At 51.3% G+C, this 19,214-nt stretch overlaps 1 protein-coding gene across 2 annotated transcripts in view; it reads right to left on the reverse strand.

Moving 5' to 3' along the window:
• Positions 1-19,214, reverse strand: part of EBF4 (EBF family member 4) — a 57,842-nt gene that overhangs the window by 5,045 nt on the left and 33,583 nt on the right. Inside the window, exons 8-15 of one of the 2 annotated variants that reach the window (XM_078057028.1) lie at positions 4,026-4,107; positions 3,105-3,222; positions 2,887-3,020; positions 2,665-2,791; positions 972-1,060; positions 776-841; positions 497-674; positions 228-416 (exon numbers count right to left, since the gene is read on the reverse strand). In XM_078057028.1, the coding sequence (XP_077913154.1) occupies positions 228-416; positions 497-674; positions 776-841; positions 972-1,060; positions 2,665-2,791; positions 2,887-3,020; positions 3,105-3,222; positions 4,026-4,107 (983 nt within the window). Of the gene's footprint in view, positions 1-227; positions 417-496; positions 675-775; positions 842-971; positions 1,061-2,664; positions 2,792-2,886; positions 3,223-4,025; positions 4,108-19,214 lie in introns of both variants that reach the window. The other variant, XM_036093161.2, reaches the window with a different exon arrangement.

Here is a 19,214-nt window from a genome sequence, read left to right on the forward strand (position 1 = left end):
CGCGAGAACTGCCCCGGCCCCAGGGCCCGGGGCGCCGCCGAGGGGTGGGGTCGAGGGGCGGGCGTCCAACAGCAGAGACAGGTCACACGCGGACAGGGCTGGCCGGGCTCCGGAGGGCCAGGCCAGGGTCGACCGTGGTGAGACAGTCGCCGGAAGCCCCCACCCGCCCTGGGCTGGGAGGGGGCAGGGCTGAGCCCCATGCAGCTCCCCGGGCCGGGGACACTCACTGGCGAAGGGCGAGGTGGCCGTGGAGCCATTGAGGAAGCTAGGGGACCCGGGCACGCCGAGGCCGGTCACGCCCGGCGCCCCGTAGCCGCCGAGGCCGGCGCCGAGGCCGCTGCCGTAGCCGCTCTGCTGCGACCCGGGGCTGGGCGCGAACCCGCGCGGGGACGCGCTGCCGCAGCTGCGCGCGTAACCTGCGAGAGAGGGCGGTCAGGCGCGCAGCGCGGGCGGGCGCCGGCGGGGGGCGCTGCGCGCAGGGGGCGGCGGGACGCACCCGGCTCCGGGCCCGGCGTGGCGTCCCCGACGGCGATGGCCAGCGGGCTGCTGAAGGCGTTGATGCCCACGACGGCGGGGTGCGGGTGGCTCGGGGCCAGGGGTCCGAGCGGCGCGGGCGCGCGGGGGGCGCTGTACAGAGCCTCGGCCACGTCCGCCGCGCGCTTCAGGAGGAGCTCCTGCGAAGACAAGAGCGGGGCACGGCCGGGGCAGCCGCAGGCGCCGGGAGGGGGACAGCCCCCGGCCTGGCGGCGCGAGGAGGCGGGCGGAGGCGCCATACCTGGTTACTGCTGGGCACTCCGTACAGGGCCTCCGCCAAGTCGGCCGCCCGCTTCAACAGCACTTCCTGGGGGCGGGGGAGGACACAGCGGGACGGAGGGCCAGCCCCTGGGGGCGGCCGAGCGGCCGGACGTCTCCCCCCCCGCCCCCGGTCCACGGGTCACCCTCATCCCCGGTCCCTGCGCCCCTCTGGGTACCTTGGGCAGCCTCTCGGGATCTCCGGGGTGTCTGGGGATGGCTTTCTGTAGCCTCTGGAATCCGTAGTCGATGGTGGGCTCATTCAGGGCTGGGGAGAAGGGCGGCGTTTGGAGGACCCCCTCCCAGCGCCCGCCGCAGGGCCAAGCCCGCCAGCAACCAGTCGGGGAGCCTCGCTGCAGACCCCCTCCACCCAGCCCAGCCCAAAACTCCGGGCACACGGGTCAGCGAGGTTCGGTTCGCGGAGTGTCCTCAGTTCCTTTCTTTGCTCATTCATTCAACAAATATTTACTGAGCCGGGCCCTGTGCCAGGTGCTTGGCATTAACACACAAGCACTCTACCATCCATCTGTGATTCGAAAAAAGGCAACTGTATAGACTTATTAGCTTCTATATTCCTAGGGGCAGGACTGGAGGGAGAGTTTTCTGTCTGCATTATCAGGAGTAACATATCAATTACAAAAGTTAAAAACTCCAACAGTCTCCATTTATCAGAGCTCAGGTGGACTCTCAGCAGCATCTGATCGTTAGAAGTTTGCGTGTGCCCCCGGGGAAGGGACTGGCCCACATCCAGGGCTCTGCAGGCTAGGCGGCAGACTCCTGACTAGGCACCCCAAGACCTCCTCCTCCGGCCTGGCCTGGACCAACTCACCAAGCGTCAAAGTCCTACCCACTTTCTTCACGTCCAAATCCAGGTTTAGTGAATTTCCTTCCGTTTCCCCCGACATGTAAAGCACTCATTCCCAGGTCTTTACATTTGCCATTCCTTCTCCAGGACTGCCTTTCCTTCCCCAGCTCTACCTCCCTAATCATCCAAGCAGTCTTAGCTTAGTCCAGTTAAGCCCACACTGCCTCCTAGAGGTCGCTCGCTCCCCTCCACCTGTAACTTCACCCACCTCACACTTTGTTCCCAGCTACGGCCACCCCCACCCCCTTTCCCCTTAGACTGTAACTCCCTAGCAGTAAGTTAGGATCGCTACCGAGTGTCCGGAGCGGTGCAGGGAAGGGCTAGGAGATTATCTTCGGAGAGGAGAACGGGGAGAAGTGGGTGGCTGCGGCAGGGCAGGAGGAGGAAGGTGGAGAAGGTCCTGGCCAGTGGTCAAATTAGAGCCGGGATGGGGGATTCTACACTCCTGTCTTGTGTTAACTTCTTGCCCTGGCTTCCTGCAAGGGCTGTGTGTGTGTGCGCGTGTGTGTGTGTTTATGCCCACACAGAGGGAAGACTGGGGTGGCTTGGGGAACAAAGAGACCGAGGGTAGATTAGGGAGCATCGAGTCTATTTTGGGGAACCTTTGAAATAGAGGTGCCAGCTGGAGATATTCTAGACCCCGGGGAGTGTGTATGTGTGTGTGGGGGGGTGCAGTGCCCAGGAGAGGAGGGCCTAGGCAGGGAGAAAGTCCCGGCAGGGCTGAGACTCCGAGCCTGGGAGGGGATTGAGCAGTCAGGCCAAAGAGGGAAACCGAGAAGCTCTGCGAAGGAAGGTCCCGCGCGAGGAGGGGTCAAGGGGTTCCGGTGGGGAGGAGGCGGAGCAGCCGCTTAGCGGGCGTGGCCGCAGCTTAGATTTTGGCTAACTCAGAGACCCGGGCTCTGGTGCACGCGGGAGGGGGGAGGGGACGGGGGGGACGGGGACGGGCCTCCCTCCAGCACCCCTAGGCCCCTCTGCCCCCACCCTCTGTCCCCCGCCTGACTCCTTACCTGTGTAGACAAAACGGCCGGGGGCTCCCTTGCAAAATTGCTTGGACTTGTAGGACAGGGTCACCTCCACCACCCCGGGAATGTGCCGCGGGGGCGTCTGAACCCGTATGGCGTGGGGCGTGATGAGCTGCGAGGGGAGAGGGGAGGCCTGCGGGTTCCAGCCCGGGGCGAGGGGAGGGCCCAGCCGCGAGGCCCCGAGGGAGACTGGCGGGGGTGGCCCACCTCGCTCCACACGAGCACGTTCCCGAACACGACCTGCAACCCGTCGAAGAAATTGTCGCCGATGACAATGACGGTGGCGCCTCCTGTGGTCCAGCCCTCCCCGGGGCTGATGGCCTTGATACAGGGGGCGGCAGCTGGGAGGCAGGAGAGGAGACAGGTCAGGGGCCTGCGCCAACGTGGGGCCGGGGGCTGGCTGGGCCCGGGCCCGGGGTCCTGACCTTCGGAGGGGTCCAGGCGGCGCGCCCTGCGACCGTGCTTGGAGTTGTTGTGCACAAACATGTTGTCGGACACGGCCAGCACGTGTCCGTCCACGCTCACCGTGGTGGACACCACCACCTGCAAGGAGAGCAGAGGCCCGCCTGGCTGAAGCCCTCAGGGGCTCCCTGCTGGGGACCGTGGCGGGCAATTTGCAACCTGGCCAGGGTGGCTGGAGGCTGGAGCTCAGAGTCATGGGCATGGGAAAGAGCGTCCCCCAGGGGCTGAGCTGGTGGAAGGGGCGGGGGCGGGGCGGGCAGCTAGGTCAGGTGACAGCCCACATGGGCTATCTCTGGCTGCCCAGGGGAAGTGACCCCCAGGAACTAGAAAAATCAAGAGCCCTGAAAAAATCTCTGTCTCCTTGGGCAGAATGGCTACTGTTTTGGGGCACACATGCACCCCGGGCTGAATCCCTGGGGCTCCAAGGCAGGAATGTGTTTTAGGCAAGTGGGAGTGAGAGTTTTGACTAAGGGGGGAGGCAGCATCAGCCTGAGGAACCATGAGCAGGAGCCCCCGCCCTTGGGAGGAAACTGGGGCTACCTCCTTCTCTCCCTCCCACCCTTCACTGAGAGGGGTGTGCAGGTTGGGGATGTACTAAGGGCAGCTGCTCTCTGCTTCAGGCTATGCAAATTAGCTGGGTCGTTAATCATGTAAAAATGTCACAATTAGCATCTCCTTAAGTGGGACTCTAATGAAGCCTCCCTTGGCAGCCAGCATAAGTTGAGATGGAGCTGCCCCACCCCCAGCAGGCACCGGGCCCTAAAGCACAGGGCTGGGCAGAGATCTGCCTAGGGGCTTTCCCCGGGGTGGCAGGACCACAGCCTTCCCCACCCAGCCCATCAGGAAGGGGTGGGTTTGCAAGGGGACCCCTCTCCCAGACCCACCTGGAAGCGGCGCATGTCTCGGGGATTCCCTGCATTCTTTAGGCAGTTCTGGTTGCACTTGAGGAAGAACTTGAGGAAGAACCTGAAAGGGTGTGGTAGGTGGGCTCAAGGGCTGGGGTAGGGGGTCTGGAAATGGATGAAGAGCCAACTGGTCCCTTCCATGCCCCTTCCCAGCGGGGTTACTCCCCCCCACCTGCTCACACAAGGCACATAACCCCTATTCCCACCACCAGCTGCGTACATACAGAATGCCTGATAGACACCAAGTAGACGCTTCCCAACTAATTCACAACACAGAATATCCACCCCCGCCCCCAGTGTAGGATCACACAGTGCTTATTTATCCCACAAAGCATATACCCATCACACCCACCCAAAGGACAGTAGTATCTATCCACCCATAGATACTATGTCCGTTATATATACACGATATATACCAATTACTCATGAGTTATACCCAGCACAAAATGTATATGCCATATGCAGTATGTACTCACACTTACTCGTAAACTTATCCCACACCACGTATATATGTCATACTGTATGTGCATCCACATGCAGTGCATCCACATCACACAGCAGATCCCTCCTCCCGAGTATACTATCCCGCACACCATGCATACTCATTATAATACATCCATTATACATACCGTATATGGCTATGTACTATCACTCACAAAATGCAGCCGTCACACGCAGCATATACCCACTACACTCAGGGTACACCCTTCACAGAGCATATACCATACATATTCCACATACAGCCTGTAGTCATCATACACATACGGTATACTACTCCCGAAGTCTGTACCCATCATGTGCAGCGTATGCCCATCCTATACCGTATATGCACGGGAAGAGTGTATCTATTAACGTATCCTGTATGTCGTATATGATTACCCGAAATGCAGTCATTGCAAAGGCCATAGAGTCATCACAAACTGCAAGCAGATCGCCCTTCCTCCTTTGCAGCAGATCCCCCGCCCCCCCCGACCAACAATCCCTTTTGCACACAGATCTCGCTCCCACAGAACAGACTCCCTGCCACGGCACACCCCACCCAAACAGATCTCCCGTGCATGTATTCTACATGCGTCACACACACAGTGACAACCTCATCAGCCAGAGCCTACACCCATCACACACACGTGGTGTACCTGTCAGACACGCCGGACAGATGCACATTGAATACCTTCTTTTTCTCATACAGGAATTGGAAAAAAGCACAGTATATGCAGTGATGAGACTGGTTTTTAGACAAACACATGAGACCTTGGTCCTCCAGTCCTTCTAGGCAGTTGGCTAAGATGCTGGGGCCTTAGCCTTGCCAGCCACCAGGGAGGTAACCAAGGATAATACTCTGGATTTGTGCTCTTAGTGAACTCAAAATACTATCGACATCTGCCCTAGCCCCGACAGGACCCTGAGAGCATCCGGGGAGATGCCCCTTACAAACTATGGCATGCAGGGCTAACGTCTGCAGGGGTTGGGGTCCTGGCACGTGGCCCACCTCCTGGGCCGTTCCATGAGCTCTGCCAGTGTGCGTCCTCATTTTACCACCACCCCCTGGTTTTGAACCCCAAATCTGAATATCCAACTTAACTCCCTAGAGTTGCCTCCAAAGCCTGCAGGCATGAACTTCACATTCAGATGAAGATTTGTCACAGGTTCTAAAAGCGAGTTCCCAAAGAGGAGGTCCCCACGTGTTGGTAGGGGTGGGCACTACCCCTGGAATGAGGTGTCCCAAGGGGCAGCCCCTCATTAGGAGTTGGAACCAGTCATTTTCCTAGAGATGTGGCCTCTTGTCCACACTGCTGACACATGACCACCTGTCATATCCCCCCACGCAGTGAATACCCTTCTGGGAACCCCCTTCATTTTCCTTTCTATAGGGACATTACATCCACACACATTTCCATCCACAGTGAATACCCGCCCCTGATGCATGTAGTGTAGTGTAGACCTCCTAAACAGCCCTACAGAGGAGCATTCTGGGATGCAGGGGTCTCACATGACCCCAAACAGGGCACACCCACCATGTAGACCCTCCGCATTCACCCCTACTGGATACACTGCAGTGCAGACAGCTTATATGCCCCCAAACAGTAGTCACCCCAGTGCAGATGCGCTATATACCCATAAGGTCACCCCAAAGTGCAGTCACCTTAAGTGCTCCCAAACAGCAGGCCTGCTCAGTACAGACACTCCATTTATCTCACGTAATCTGCCATAGTACTATTTCCTATATTCCTGTGAGACGCCTCATGGTGTCACCCCTGTGTCCACAGTAACCACCTTATGCGTGCCCCACATTTACATGACATAAAGTGTAGACACCCTCATCACGCGTGGTGCAGACCACTTCACTTAAATTCCACATTCATGGGCTCAGTCCTTTACAAGGCGCTAGAAGGAGGAGGGCAGAGGTCAGGATAGGAACAGTCCCTGTCCTCACGGGGATTAAGGCTAGCCCTTGGATATCACTGGTGATGCAAGCATGGGAGTGTCCCCAGGGTGACATGTGCTTCCCTTACATCCACACACATGCCCACTGCACCGAACCCCACTCCCAAACCTACAGAGTCCAGAAGAAGGGTTCCTGAGATAGGGCCCGAGATGTGGGCTCCAGCCCAGGGGCTGACTCACTTTGTGGCATCTCTAACCTCCATCTCCATCCACCAGGAGAACCGGGAGAGCAGCTGCTGATGGTTACTGAGGCGCGTTCCAGGGACAGCTTCTGGGACACCCTCTGTTTCCGACCTCCCATGACCTCACTGCTGTTTCCTGAGCGGCCTGGCCCCTCTGCCCCCGGGAGCCCCCTCAGCCTTTCCTTAGCACATCTTCCCACCCTTTGTCTTTCCAGTATCACTCACTTCCAGAAATAAGTCATGGGTGGTATTTGTCCTGGGTCTACACCGGTTCCCACTACTTGTCTGACCAGCCTTTTCTGGCCATTCTAGACTTCAGGGACTGCCCCTCCCTGGGAGCCCCAGGGCCCGGCCTACACCTCCATCTCGGTGGACCTGCCCCAGAACATCCCTGTTTTTAATCCTGGTGCAGAGTAGTGTTGAGGAAGAAGCAGCCACACAAGGCCTGGGCCGTCCCTGGGGGTGTCAAAGGTTAGTCCCCTATCTCCTCCCCCGGAACTTCTAGCTCAGAGCCGCACCCAGTCAACACCAGCGATCGTGCAGCTGCTGATTCTCACCCCCTGCCAACTGGTGGTCCGCGAGGCTGCTCCCAGCCAGCCAGGGCTGAGCCAAAGCAAACAGTCCACAGAGAGCCTGCTGCTACCGCGGTGTACCCCTGAGCCCGCACCAGCCTCGGGGGCATTAGGAAAAATTACCCGCAAGTTGAAAATAAGGCAAAATGCTGACTAGGCGTCCTTTCAAAGTCATCCTGGAACAGCGGTTTTCGAAGTGTGCCACCTGGCTCAGCAGCAGCAGCAGCAGCACCTGGGAACTTGCTAGAAATGCAGAACTTCAGGCCCCACCCTGACCCACTGAGATGCTTCAGGTGCGGCCCAGCCATCTGTGTTTGCATAAGGCTTCCAGGTGATTCTGATGCCTCCTAAAATCTGAGAGGCACTGATCGAGAGCTACATTATCTGATCCGGCAGCCACTAGCCCCGCGAGACATTGAGCCTTTGCGATGTGGTTTGAATGGAGACGTAAGTAGAAAATACACACCGAATTTCAATGACTTACTTAGAAAAAAAACCACTGAATGTAAAATAGCTGACTAGTAACACTGTTGTATTGGTTACACATTGAAATAATATTTTAGATATATTGGATTAAATAAAATATATTGTCACAATTAATGCTACCAGTTCCTTTTCTTGTTTTAAAAATGTGGCTACTAGGGGCGCCTGGGTGGCTCAGTCGCTAAGCGTCTGCCTTCGGCTCGGGTCAGGATCTCAGGGTCCTGGGATCGAGCCCCGTGTCGGGCTCCCTGCTCAGCGGGAAGCCTGCTTCTCCCTCTCCCACTCCCCCTGCTTGTGTTCCCTCTCTCGCTGTGTCTCTCTCTGTCAAATAAATAAAATCTTTAAAAAAAATGTGGCTACTAGTGAAAATTTAAAATGACATTTGTGGCTTGCATTACATTTATATTGGACAGTGCTGCTCTCGAGTGTTAACAAAGCCACCTAAGTGTTACCTAATTCTCCTAGGGGAACGTAACTTTGACTTGTATTTGCTATTGATTGGGACCTAGACTCTATAAAGGTGGTGCTAATTTGCAGGCAAATGATAAGATGTAAATGATTTTTATTGGGAGAAGTAAATAATTTGTTTGGTAGAGAAATTTGCCCTAAAGTTTGTATTTGTATTGTTCTATGGACATTAACGAGCTTTGTCGCTAACGCGGCAATTGTTTAGCTTTTTTTAGGATTTCATTTATTTATTTGAGAGAGAGAGAGAGATGGCGAGAGAGAGCACAGGCAGGGAGGAGAGGGAGAAGCAGTTTCCCTGTGAGCAGGAAGCCCGACATGGGGCTCGATCCCAGGACTCTGAGATCATGACCTGAGCCGAAGGCAGACGCTTAACCACTTAACCAACTGAGCCACCCAGGTGGCCCCTAACTTGGCAATTGTATTCCAGTGTTTTTTTTGTTTGTTTGTTTTACATACCCCCATTTCTTCTCCCTTCCTCCTTGCCTGGAAAGAACCTGGCAGGGTCTGGGTAAGTGAGGACCAAGTTCTGGGGCCCGAGATATCCCACAGGTACCTGGGGCAGGAGACTGCATGTGCACTTGGTTGAGAGGCTGTGAAGCCTTGCTGGTCACCAGGGAAGCACCCACCAGCCAAGCCTGGATAAGCCTCAGGGAGGGGCATTTTCTGAGCAGCTCTCCACCATGAGGCCGGAAGTGAGCCTGGGGGAACCCCTTTTCCCTGGCTGGTCTGTGGCGGGGGTGGGGGGGGAAGGGGGGAGGAAGGGGAAACACGACCAGGCCAAGTGCACAGCCCTGGCTGACCTGAGTATCCCCAAGGAGAGTGAGCATTTTAGGATGCTCTCTGGGTCAGTGCAGGACTTGTGCCCAGAGCCAGCCCCACTGCGGCCATGAGGCTCTAAGAGGGCACGTCTCCTCATCTGGGCCTCACAGGAAGAGGAGCAAGAGAGAGGTGAAGTCCCAGGACCTGCCATTAGGCCATTAGAATTACTATAAGAAAAATACCAAAAATACAAGAATGAGTTACAAATAAAATACAAAACTACACACACACACACACACACACACACACACACACACACACACACACGGAAGTAAAAAGTGATCCAGGTCTAATCTCTCAAGCACTTAGCAAGAGCCTGGAACTCTGTTGAGCTCATCGTTGGCATTACCTTGTTTAATCCTCTCATACCCCTGAGGTGGTGTAGGTCTGTGATCATTCCCACTTTACAGATGAGGAAACCAAAGATAAGCAAGAATAAACTACAAAGTCACAGTAAACGCCAAAGTCTGGATACGAGCTTGGGACTCTATGAACCACCGATATTGACAAGAGTCATGGAAAATTCCCTCTAAATGGGGCTCTCAGAGTCCAACCCTTCCCCAGCCATGAGGCTGGCAAGCAAGCCTCCTTCAAAAGGAGCTCTGGGAGGCAGGCTGCACAGGGACATGTTTAGCCATTTCGTGGCGATATCCTCAAGGTCACAAATTCAGCAAGGTTGCAAAGGAGACTCAGGTCCCCTTGCTCCTAATTGGAGGCCTTTGGCTGTTTTGACCGCTGCTCTCAGTCCGAGAAGGTGTTCAGGATTAAAGACTAGTTGCACAAGATGAGCCCAAGAATTGATCATTGTTGAAATTCAGTGAAGGGTACTGGTGGGTTCATTATTCTCTTCTGGCCTAGATGTTCAACATTCTCCATTATAAAAACTTTAATAAAAGACCAGAGGAAGCGCTGTGGACAGTGGTCATCCAGCTAATAGGGCAATTCAAGGGTGGTAGTTATGCATCGTGACCCGGGCCCCTATGATTTAAGTGAAAGGTAAGAGCAGTTCACTCACACACCTGCCTCACCACATCCTGAACGTAGCTTAGCCTTCCTCGTCGTTCCTATAAATGCTTTCTTTTCCTCCCTGTAAAAACAACTCTAGATGAAATTAAAATGAACCTTCCTTGTCAATGGAATAATCCCTACCAAGGAAGCAAATGTTGGATTGAATGTGACTTTGGTGCAAACATCTGATGTATATATAACTTCTCAGGGGTGACACCACTGCATAAGGAGAGCTCCCCAGCCCAGCGCTTTCCTCAGAAGCAACTCCGTAGATAAAGGAACATGTGGAAGTGAGTGATGTGAGTCCACTCGCAAACTCTGGGTTCTCAGGGGTGGAAAGCAGTGTCCAGGTACCAGAGGGTGGGTGGGTGCCTGCTGGATTCCCCGACCCCCCGCTGCTGTGAGCATTGGCTACTCTTTGGCTCACAGCTGCCCCCACTACCCTCAAGTTATCCTCAGGCAGAAGCATATGCTCCTCACCAGCAGCCCCCAGCCAAAGACAGATGACATTACTTGGAGGACCAACTCCCTGTGCTTTTCATATTCCAGAACTCCCCAAGGGCTCAGGCTGGTGCCAGACTCCAGACTCCAGTCTCCTCGCTAAGCTTCTCCTGTGGATGCTGTTCCCTTCTTTTTCTCCCCAGAGCTCTCCTCCAATAAACCCCTTTCACAAGCACCCCCATCTCCAGCTCTGCTTCTAGGAATCTCATCCTAAGATACCAGGTCACACAGCTTTGCACCACCTTTGCCCTCCCCACATCCCATGAGAGACTCCCTTCGAGTGGGAATCATGTTCCCCCTTCCAGAGAGAAAGCTGTTAGTAATGTCTGGATTACAAGCGCTGTCTGAGAGAGCTTTTCCCACAATGATATCCACTAGCCGCATGTAGCTACTGAGCACCTGACATGTGGTCAGCGTGACTGAGAAACTGTTTTCAATTTTGTTTCATCTTTTTTTTTTTAGGATTTTATTTATTTATTTGACAGAGAGAGAGAGAGCGAGCGCACAAGCAGGCGGAGTGGCAGGCAGAGGGAGAGGGAGAAGCAGGCTCCCCGCTGAGCAGGGAGCCCGATGCGGGGCTCGATCCCGGGGCTCCGGGATCATGACCTGAGCCGAAGGCAGTCGCTTAACTAACTGAGCCACCCAGGTGCCCTCAACTTTGTTTCATCTTAATGTATTTACTTTTATTGTTTTTTTTTTAAGATTTTATTTTTGAGTAATCTCTACACCTGATGTGGGACTTGAACTCACAACCCCGAGATCAAGAGTCCCACGCTCCACTGAGAGCCAGCCAGGCGCCCCATTGTTTCATTTTAATTTAAACTGAGATAGTCACATGTGGCTCATGGCTACCGACCACATTGGACAGTACAGATCAAGAAAGAGGAAGTGATGGGAATGGATACATGGGCTGGGGCAGGGTGTTCCAAACAAGTGTCCCGTGACTACCTTGGGAGAGGAAGCAGATTGGGAGCAAAGTGTAGAATAAAACTGGATATTTATTTCTAAGTCCACAGCTCACATTACAGCCTGGGATGGGGAACTGGGGCCGGGAGAATCCTCTGCTAATTTTGACTCCAAAGGCCTTGCCTTTGAGCTCATGAGCCTCCGAAGAAACAGAACATCTTCCGGGGCAGGGTCTGTGCCCTGTTGTCACTGCGTCCAGCTCAAGGGCAGAGGAGGATCCAGATGGCTGGACCATTCGTTCCCTCATTCATTCAACACACCCATTGAAAAAGATGTATTTAACACCTTAGGCGTTTCAGGCAGTGCAATCTAGAGGTGAACAAGGTCTTAAGGAAATTACAATCCAGCAGGAAAGAGAGAAACCTAAAGTCCAGTCAGCACGATAGAGTGGTGGACCCAGCTGTGTAAGCTGCCCAGCGTTAAGTGCGCCAGCCACAGGAGACAGGAGACAGGAGACAGGAGACAGGAGACAGGAGACAGGAGGGCTCCTACAGGTCTTTGGGGCCTTGAAAGACCAGGGGCATTTTCCCTGAAAGAGGAGTAAGAGGAGGGGCCCTTCACGCAAAGGGAATAAACAGTCCTGTCAAAGAGCCTGGGGGCATGCATGGCACACTTTCCCGGTGGCACCTGACAAGACAGAGCAGGAGAGCTGTGGACCAGGGTCTGGGGGTTTGGCACCAAATCCTGCAGGATTTGGAATCTGTGGGTGATGGGGAGTCAGCAGAGGGCACCTTATTGGCTGTGTCATCTGGAAGCATTCTGCCTCCAGGGAAGTGGGCACCTAGGGATGGTAAGCGAGGGGGTTGGGGTGATGATCCAGGCCCAGGTTGGGGTGGCCCAGATGGGGGTGGTGCCCCCTACTTCCTGATCTCGGCCTGGGGCAGCAGCCAAAGCCAAGTGTCCCCGGGGCCACAGCCACCTGCCAGGCCTGGACCTGGCCTCCCCCCCATGATCCCTACTTGGGGCAGAGGTGGCTGCAGTGCAGATGGGCTGGGGGACTATAAATAGCTGGGGCGCATACATTAGCATGCCAATGCACCCGCACCCCATCCTCTATGCTAATGGCCCACCATGCGCCTGAACACCTTCTGTTCCCCTGCATGCATTTGCATGCACAATTAGCATAATCTTGTATAATTAATGAACAGCGTCAATTTTAGCTCCTAAGTAATTTGATTAACATGTTGATAGGGCACTTACTAGGCTCTCCAAACCTCAGGGCTGGGCATGGGGCCTGAGGAGAGGGGGAGAGGTGGTAAAGAGACTGCTACGGGGCCCCTAGCTGCCCATGAAGAGTGGTGGTGACTCCACTTCTCTGAGGGAGGGATGGAGGGATAGAGGGGCTGCTAATGGGAGGCCTCTGGGTGCCCCACGTGGAGCGGCAGGGCCAGGTGGGAGCACAGTTACAGTGGGTCACCTGAGCATGAAGCCCATTTTGTGCCCATGTGGACAGAGACACACACACACACACACATCCCCTGCATGCCACCCCCTCCCCAGCCCCAGCCTTGGGAGTCCTCTGTGAATGCAGGATGCTGGACTCCAAGGGAAGAACAAGAAGAGGAGCTGGGATGGAGAAAAGGTAGGAGGGATGGGAGACGGAGGGGATGGACAGGCAGATGGAATCCACAGAGGAGGGAGATGTGCTTGTAAGTAATTTGAGGATCTGAAGGGGAACGGAGGGGTCCCGAGACTGAAGAGAGGAAGTTGTGTGTTCTTCTGGCTTTGGGTGGGTGAGCCAGGCTCCCAAGCCACAAACCTTCACACCTCCTATTTATGAATCATGTGAGAGGCAGAGGCTGGGGGTCGGTAAGGCCCGGCACCTTCCTTAACGTGCCAAGCGACCCAGGGCAGAGAGGACAGAAGGCCGAGCGTTGCCCCCTTCCCATTCAGAAATCATTCCATTCCCAGCCGCAGACATCCCAGGACCCCTGACAGAGGCTCAGACTCCTCTCCTGCTCATCTCTGACCATGGTCAGAGTCAGGAAGATTTCCCTTAGCTCTGACTTTCTTGGTGCTGTCGAGGCTAGTTCTCCGAGATGGGCAATCAGGGTGAAGACTGGCTGGGGTAAGAAATGATATCGTGGCAGGCCCTGCATAAGTACATCTTACTTAACTGAGGGAGGTGGGAGCCTTGCTCCAAGTCATCTGGCCAGACATTCCACGTTGGCTTGCCTCTCCCAACTCTGAATAACCCTTCACTTTATGGAGAGAATTTATCATTCAAATTGCAGACAGGTGATTTGCAGGCCATCTCCCACTCAACCTATTATGGTCCCCCCAGACTTTCTCATGCCTGTGCTTCTTCTCTCCTCCAATATCCTCTAGGGACATTGTCCATAGCTCCACTCCTACCTCAGCGTGGGGGCCACTTTGACCCTGAGTTCAGCTTCAGCTGCCCAGTAGTTTTTCCTTAAATCTCTGTTCTGAATTAGGGGTGGCTTGGGGACCCTTGTCCTTGGGTGAACCCCCTAGGGGTGGTCTGGGGAGCACTGGGGGTCATGGGAGAATCTCACATGAACCCCCTCTGCTTCTCTCTCTCTCTCTCAAGTGCTCCCAGCTCTGCAAGGAGAGGAGTGGGGAAGGAAGTGCAGTTCATTCTGCAGGCAAGAGGGAAACCTCAGTCCCACCTCAGCACTGACCCAGCAGTGAGGTTCTAGGAGCCAGGAGAATTGCCAGAGTGGGCCCCAGACAGAAGCCTGTGCTTGCAGCATCAGTGTGGGAGCAAAGAGACCCTACTGGAAAGAGTGGAAGGAGGTGGACACCATTGTGAGCTTGTTTTGTGGCTGTGGAAAAAAAACCAGTGAATAGTGCGTTGACCATTGGGTTAAGAAGGAAAGTTGATTCTTTTGCAGTTCCTGCAACCCCTTCTTATCATTGCCTTTGTCAGGTTGTGCCTGATCTAGAGACTGGGGTTTAAGTTTGCACAACAGGGGAGACTAAAGCTTACCTCTGCCAGGGGGCTCAGACACAACCTGTTTCAACAGCATCACTACAAAATCCACTCCGCCCCAGGCATAACGACACGCCAGAGTGCACTCATAGCCCACAGCTCCAGTCCACCCTGGGAGCCAGAGGAGGAGAACTGTAGGCTTCCCACAGCAGGGAATCTTCCCCACCCACTCCCATACCAGGCCAATCAAGAAAATATTTAGTCTTAGAGCTGTGATGTCCAATATGGTAGCTGCATGTGGCTAAATCTGAATTATTTAAAATTTAATAAAATTAAAAATCCAGTTCCTCAGTCATAATAGCTACATTTCAAGTGCCCAAAAGGTACATGAGGCTCTTGGCTACCACACTGGTTGGTGCAGAACATTTCTATCCTTGCAGAGAGTTCTGTTGGCAGTGTTGTCTTAAAGCTTTATGTTGATCTCTATTTCCTTGTAGCATATGTAAAGGCTTGAACGATTATGTTTTATCTCTTCAACTGCTCTGTAAGCTCTCAGAGGGCAGGAATCATTGTTTAAACTTTCCCGTTTTTCCCCAGTGATCCATCATCCATCCTCACAGCAGGTGCTCACTGATTCATGATGGAATTCAAGAGTCAAAATTACTATGACCGGATGAATACTGGACCAACGCCCTCAAATCACTTTTAATAGGAAACAGTGTAAAATCCTGGACTTAGATTAAGAGTGTCAGTTGCAGAGATAGAACTTTGAGAAATGCAGGGAAGGGACCTGTGAAAATCCATTCCTTGATAACACCAAGAGGAACACAAGCAAAAACTGTTGAAATAAACTTTTTCAGAACTTGGAAATTAAAAGAAGTTTTGCACAATCCATGGAGTATTTATTCAAGAAAAATTAATGAATCTTAATAACAGAGAGCTTTGCAGTATTTTAATTTGCCCTATTCCCATCCCCTTCTTTCTAGCTCTGCAGTAGATTTGAAAACCAGCAGCATTGCAACCATGGTAGCTGGGAACACTAGCTGCCTAGTAGCCATTGTAAGGATAAGACTGTTTGGAGCTTCTCAATATGTATTCCCAGACAACTGTCACTATTTGATCTGTCTGGCAGCTCCCTGACAACCCCATTCACGGGAGTAGTCATTTGACCTGACCCAGAGCTTGCTTATTGGGAAAATCCCTATCCTCACGGTGTTTGTTGAAAACAACCACTGTCAATTGTTTAACATTGCTGTGGTTGGAGGCAGTGACATTAGTTGGGGAAAACAAGAGTCTGGCCGAAAACTTTAAAGGAAAAAGTGGGAATGACATGTTCATGGGGGGACTCTGAGAAGTTTCATATATTCCTGGAGATCTAGGAGGCCATGTGCATGTGCAGGGAAGAGCACATGTCCAGGAAAGATCTTAGAAGGCCCTAGTCTCTTATCTCTGGCTGATCCTAAAACCTGCACAAGCAGGAAGTTAAGTCAGGGTTGTAAATTGCTGGAACGTTGAAGGCATGCCCCAACACATATGCAGCAAATGATTTGGCAAATGATTGAAGACAAATTGGTTTAAGCTGTTTAGGAATGCCTGTCCAATCATAAGCTGACCACGAAGCTAACTGAACAAAAACTTTAGTGGCCACACATGACAAGACTTTATAGAATTAGTCCACAAAAGTCACTAAGTAAACAAAGATTAACAGCAACAAACATTGGGAAGGGGGAGCTGATTTCCAGTTATTACATTGTATTATTAAAATGCCCAGTTTTCAATGAATAATTATGAGATGTGCAAAGTAACAGGAAAGTATGGCCCATACATGAGAAATAAAGCATTAATAGGAATGGTCCCTGAAGAAGTCCACATATAGATTTACTAGATAAAGACTTTAAATCAGCCAATATAGATATGTTTAAAGAATTAAAGTACGAGAATACCTCACCATATAGAGAACATCAATAAAGAGATACAAATTAAAAAAAAAAAAAAAAGGAACCACATTTAAATTCAGGAACTGTGGGACACCTGGGTGGCTCAGTCAGTTAAGTGTCTGACTCTGGCTCAGGTCATGATCTCAGGGCCCTGGGATTGAGCCCCTCACTGGGCTCCCCACTCAGTGGGGACTCTGCATGTCCCTATCCCTCTGCCCCTGCCCCCACTTGTGCTCCCTCTGTCTCTCTCTCAAATAAATAAATAAAACTTTAAAAAAAATTCAGGAGCTGAAAAGGACAACCAAAATGAAAAATTTCTAGACAAACTTAACAGCACATCTGAGTTGACAAAAACAAAAAATCAGTGAATTTGTAGATAGGTCAGTTGAGATTAGTTCTGGAGCAGAAAGGAAAAAGAACAAAGAAGAGTGAACAAAGTCTAAGATGTTGTGGGAAACCATCAAGCATACTAACATATTCATAATGGAAGCCCCAATAGGAAAGAAGAAAGGGAAATGGACAGAAAGAATGTTTGAAGAAATAATTGCCAAAAACTTCCTAAATTTGGTGAAAAACCTTATTCTGCACATCCAAGAAGCTTAATGGACTCCAAGTAGTAGGAACTCAAAGAGATCCACAATGTAGACACATCATACTCAAACTCAAAAGCTTAAGACAGAATCTGGGAAGCAACAAGGAAGCAACTCATTACCTACAAGAGAGCCTCAATGAGATTAACAGCTGACTTCTCATCCAAAACTATGGAGGTCAGACAATAGTGGGATGACATTTGAAGTAGTGAAAGAAAACGACTGTCAACGAAAAATTCTATATCCAGCAAAACTATCCTTCAAACATGAAGCATAAATTTTTGAAAAATTAAATAAATATGAAAGATGAATTATGACATTTTCAGATAAACAAAAATTGAGAGAATTCCTCATTTGTTAGTGATCTTTCTTTAAGTTAGATCTTTTTTATGAGAAATATTAATGGGAATGGGGCACCTGGGTGGCTCAGTTGGTTAAGCATCTGCCTTCGGCTCAGGTCATGATCCCAGGGTCCTGGGATTGAGCCCCGCATTGGGCTCCCTGCTTAGTGGGGAGTCTGCTTCTGCCTCTGCCCCGCCCCTTTGCTCATGTTCTCTCCCTGGCTCTCTCTCTCTCTCTCAGATAAATAAAATCTTTAAAAAAAGAAATATTAATGGACACAGTCATTATAAAACCGTGATGATGGGCTTATAATGGGTAAAAATACAATGTGATTGACAAGGATATAGCAAAGGAGAACTGAGGCAATGGAGCTGTATTAGAGCATTGTTTTGTATATATTGAAATTAAGTTGATATTCATCTAAATTAGATTGGTTTTCAAAAGATTTTATTTATTTGAGAGAGAGAGAGAGAGCAAGAGTGCACAAGTGGGGGGAGGGGCAGAGGGAGACTCCCTGCTGAGTGTGGAGCCTGATGCAGAGCTTGATCCCAGGACCTTGAGATCATGACCTGAGCCGAAGTGAGATGTTTAACCAACTGAGCCACCCAGGCATCCCTAAATTAGATTGTTTTATTTATTTATTTATTTATTTATTTATTTATTTATTTGACAGAGAGAGACACAGCAAGAGAGGGAACACAAGCAGGGGAAGTGGGAGAGGGAGAAGCAAGCTTCCTGCCGAGCATGGAGCCCAATGTGGGGCTCGATCCCAGGACCCTGGGATCATGACCTGAGCCAAAGGCAGACGCTTAACGACTGAGCACCCAGGCACCCCAGATTGTTTTAAATTAAGATATTAATTGTAATTCCCAGAACAACCACTAAGAATATTACTTAAAAATACAGTAACAACAATAACAGAATTAAAACAGTACACTGGAAAATATCAATTTAACACACACAAAAAGGCAATAATAGAGGAATAGAGGAAATATGACAGAAGACACATTGCAAAATGGCAGACATAAATCCTACTTTATCAGTAAGTACATTAGATGTAAATGGATTAAGTGCTCAAATTAAAAGGCAGAGATTGGCAGAATGGATTAAAGAACATAATCTAACTATATGATGTCTATGCAAGGCATGGTTTAGATTCAAAGATAGAAATAGGTTGAAAATAGGGGCGCCTGGGTGGCTCAGTCATTAAGCATCTGCCTTCAGCTCGGGTCATGATCCCGGGGTCCTGGGGTTGAGCCCTGCATTGGGCTCCCTGCTCGGTGGGAGGCCTGCTTCTCCCTCTCCCACTTCCCCCCTTGTGTTCCCTCTCTCGCTGTGTCTCTCTCTGTCAAATAAGTAAATAAAATCTTTAAAAAAATAAAATAAAATAAAGTAAGCTCATAATAATAAATATTGGGGCGCCTGGGTGGCTCAGTTGTTAAGTGTCTGCCTTCGGCTCAGGTCGTGATCCCAGGGTCCTGGGATCGAACCCCACATCGGGCTCCCTGCTCCACGGGGAAGCCTGCTTCTCCCTCTCTTACTCCCCCTGCTTGTGTTCCCTCTCTCGCTATGTCTTTCTCTGTCAAATAAATAAATAAAAAAAATCTTTAAAAAAATAATAATAATAAATATTTTTTAAAAAAAGAAATAGGTTGAAAATAAAAGGGTTGGAAAAGATGTATCAAGAAAACTAACCAGAAGAGAGCTGGAGCAACTTTATTAATACCATTCTAAATAGACTTTAACACAAAATTGTTACAAGAGATAAAGACATTTTATGTTAAAATGTTAATCTGTCAGAAAGAAATAATAATTATAAACTTATACGCACCTGATAATAGAGCTCCAAAATACAAGAAACAAAAAATGACAGAACTGGAGGAAGACATAGATAATTCAACAACAATAATTGGAGACTCTAACGTGCTACTTTCAATAATAGAAATACTAGGCAGAAGATCA

Source organism: Halichoerus grypus, chromosome 10 (assembly GCF_964656455.1).
Source record: "Halichoerus grypus chromosome 10, mHalGry1.hap1.1, whole genome shotgun sequence".
Lineage (NCBI taxonomy): Eukaryota > Metazoa > Chordata > Mammalia > Carnivora > Phocidae > Halichoerus > Halichoerus grypus.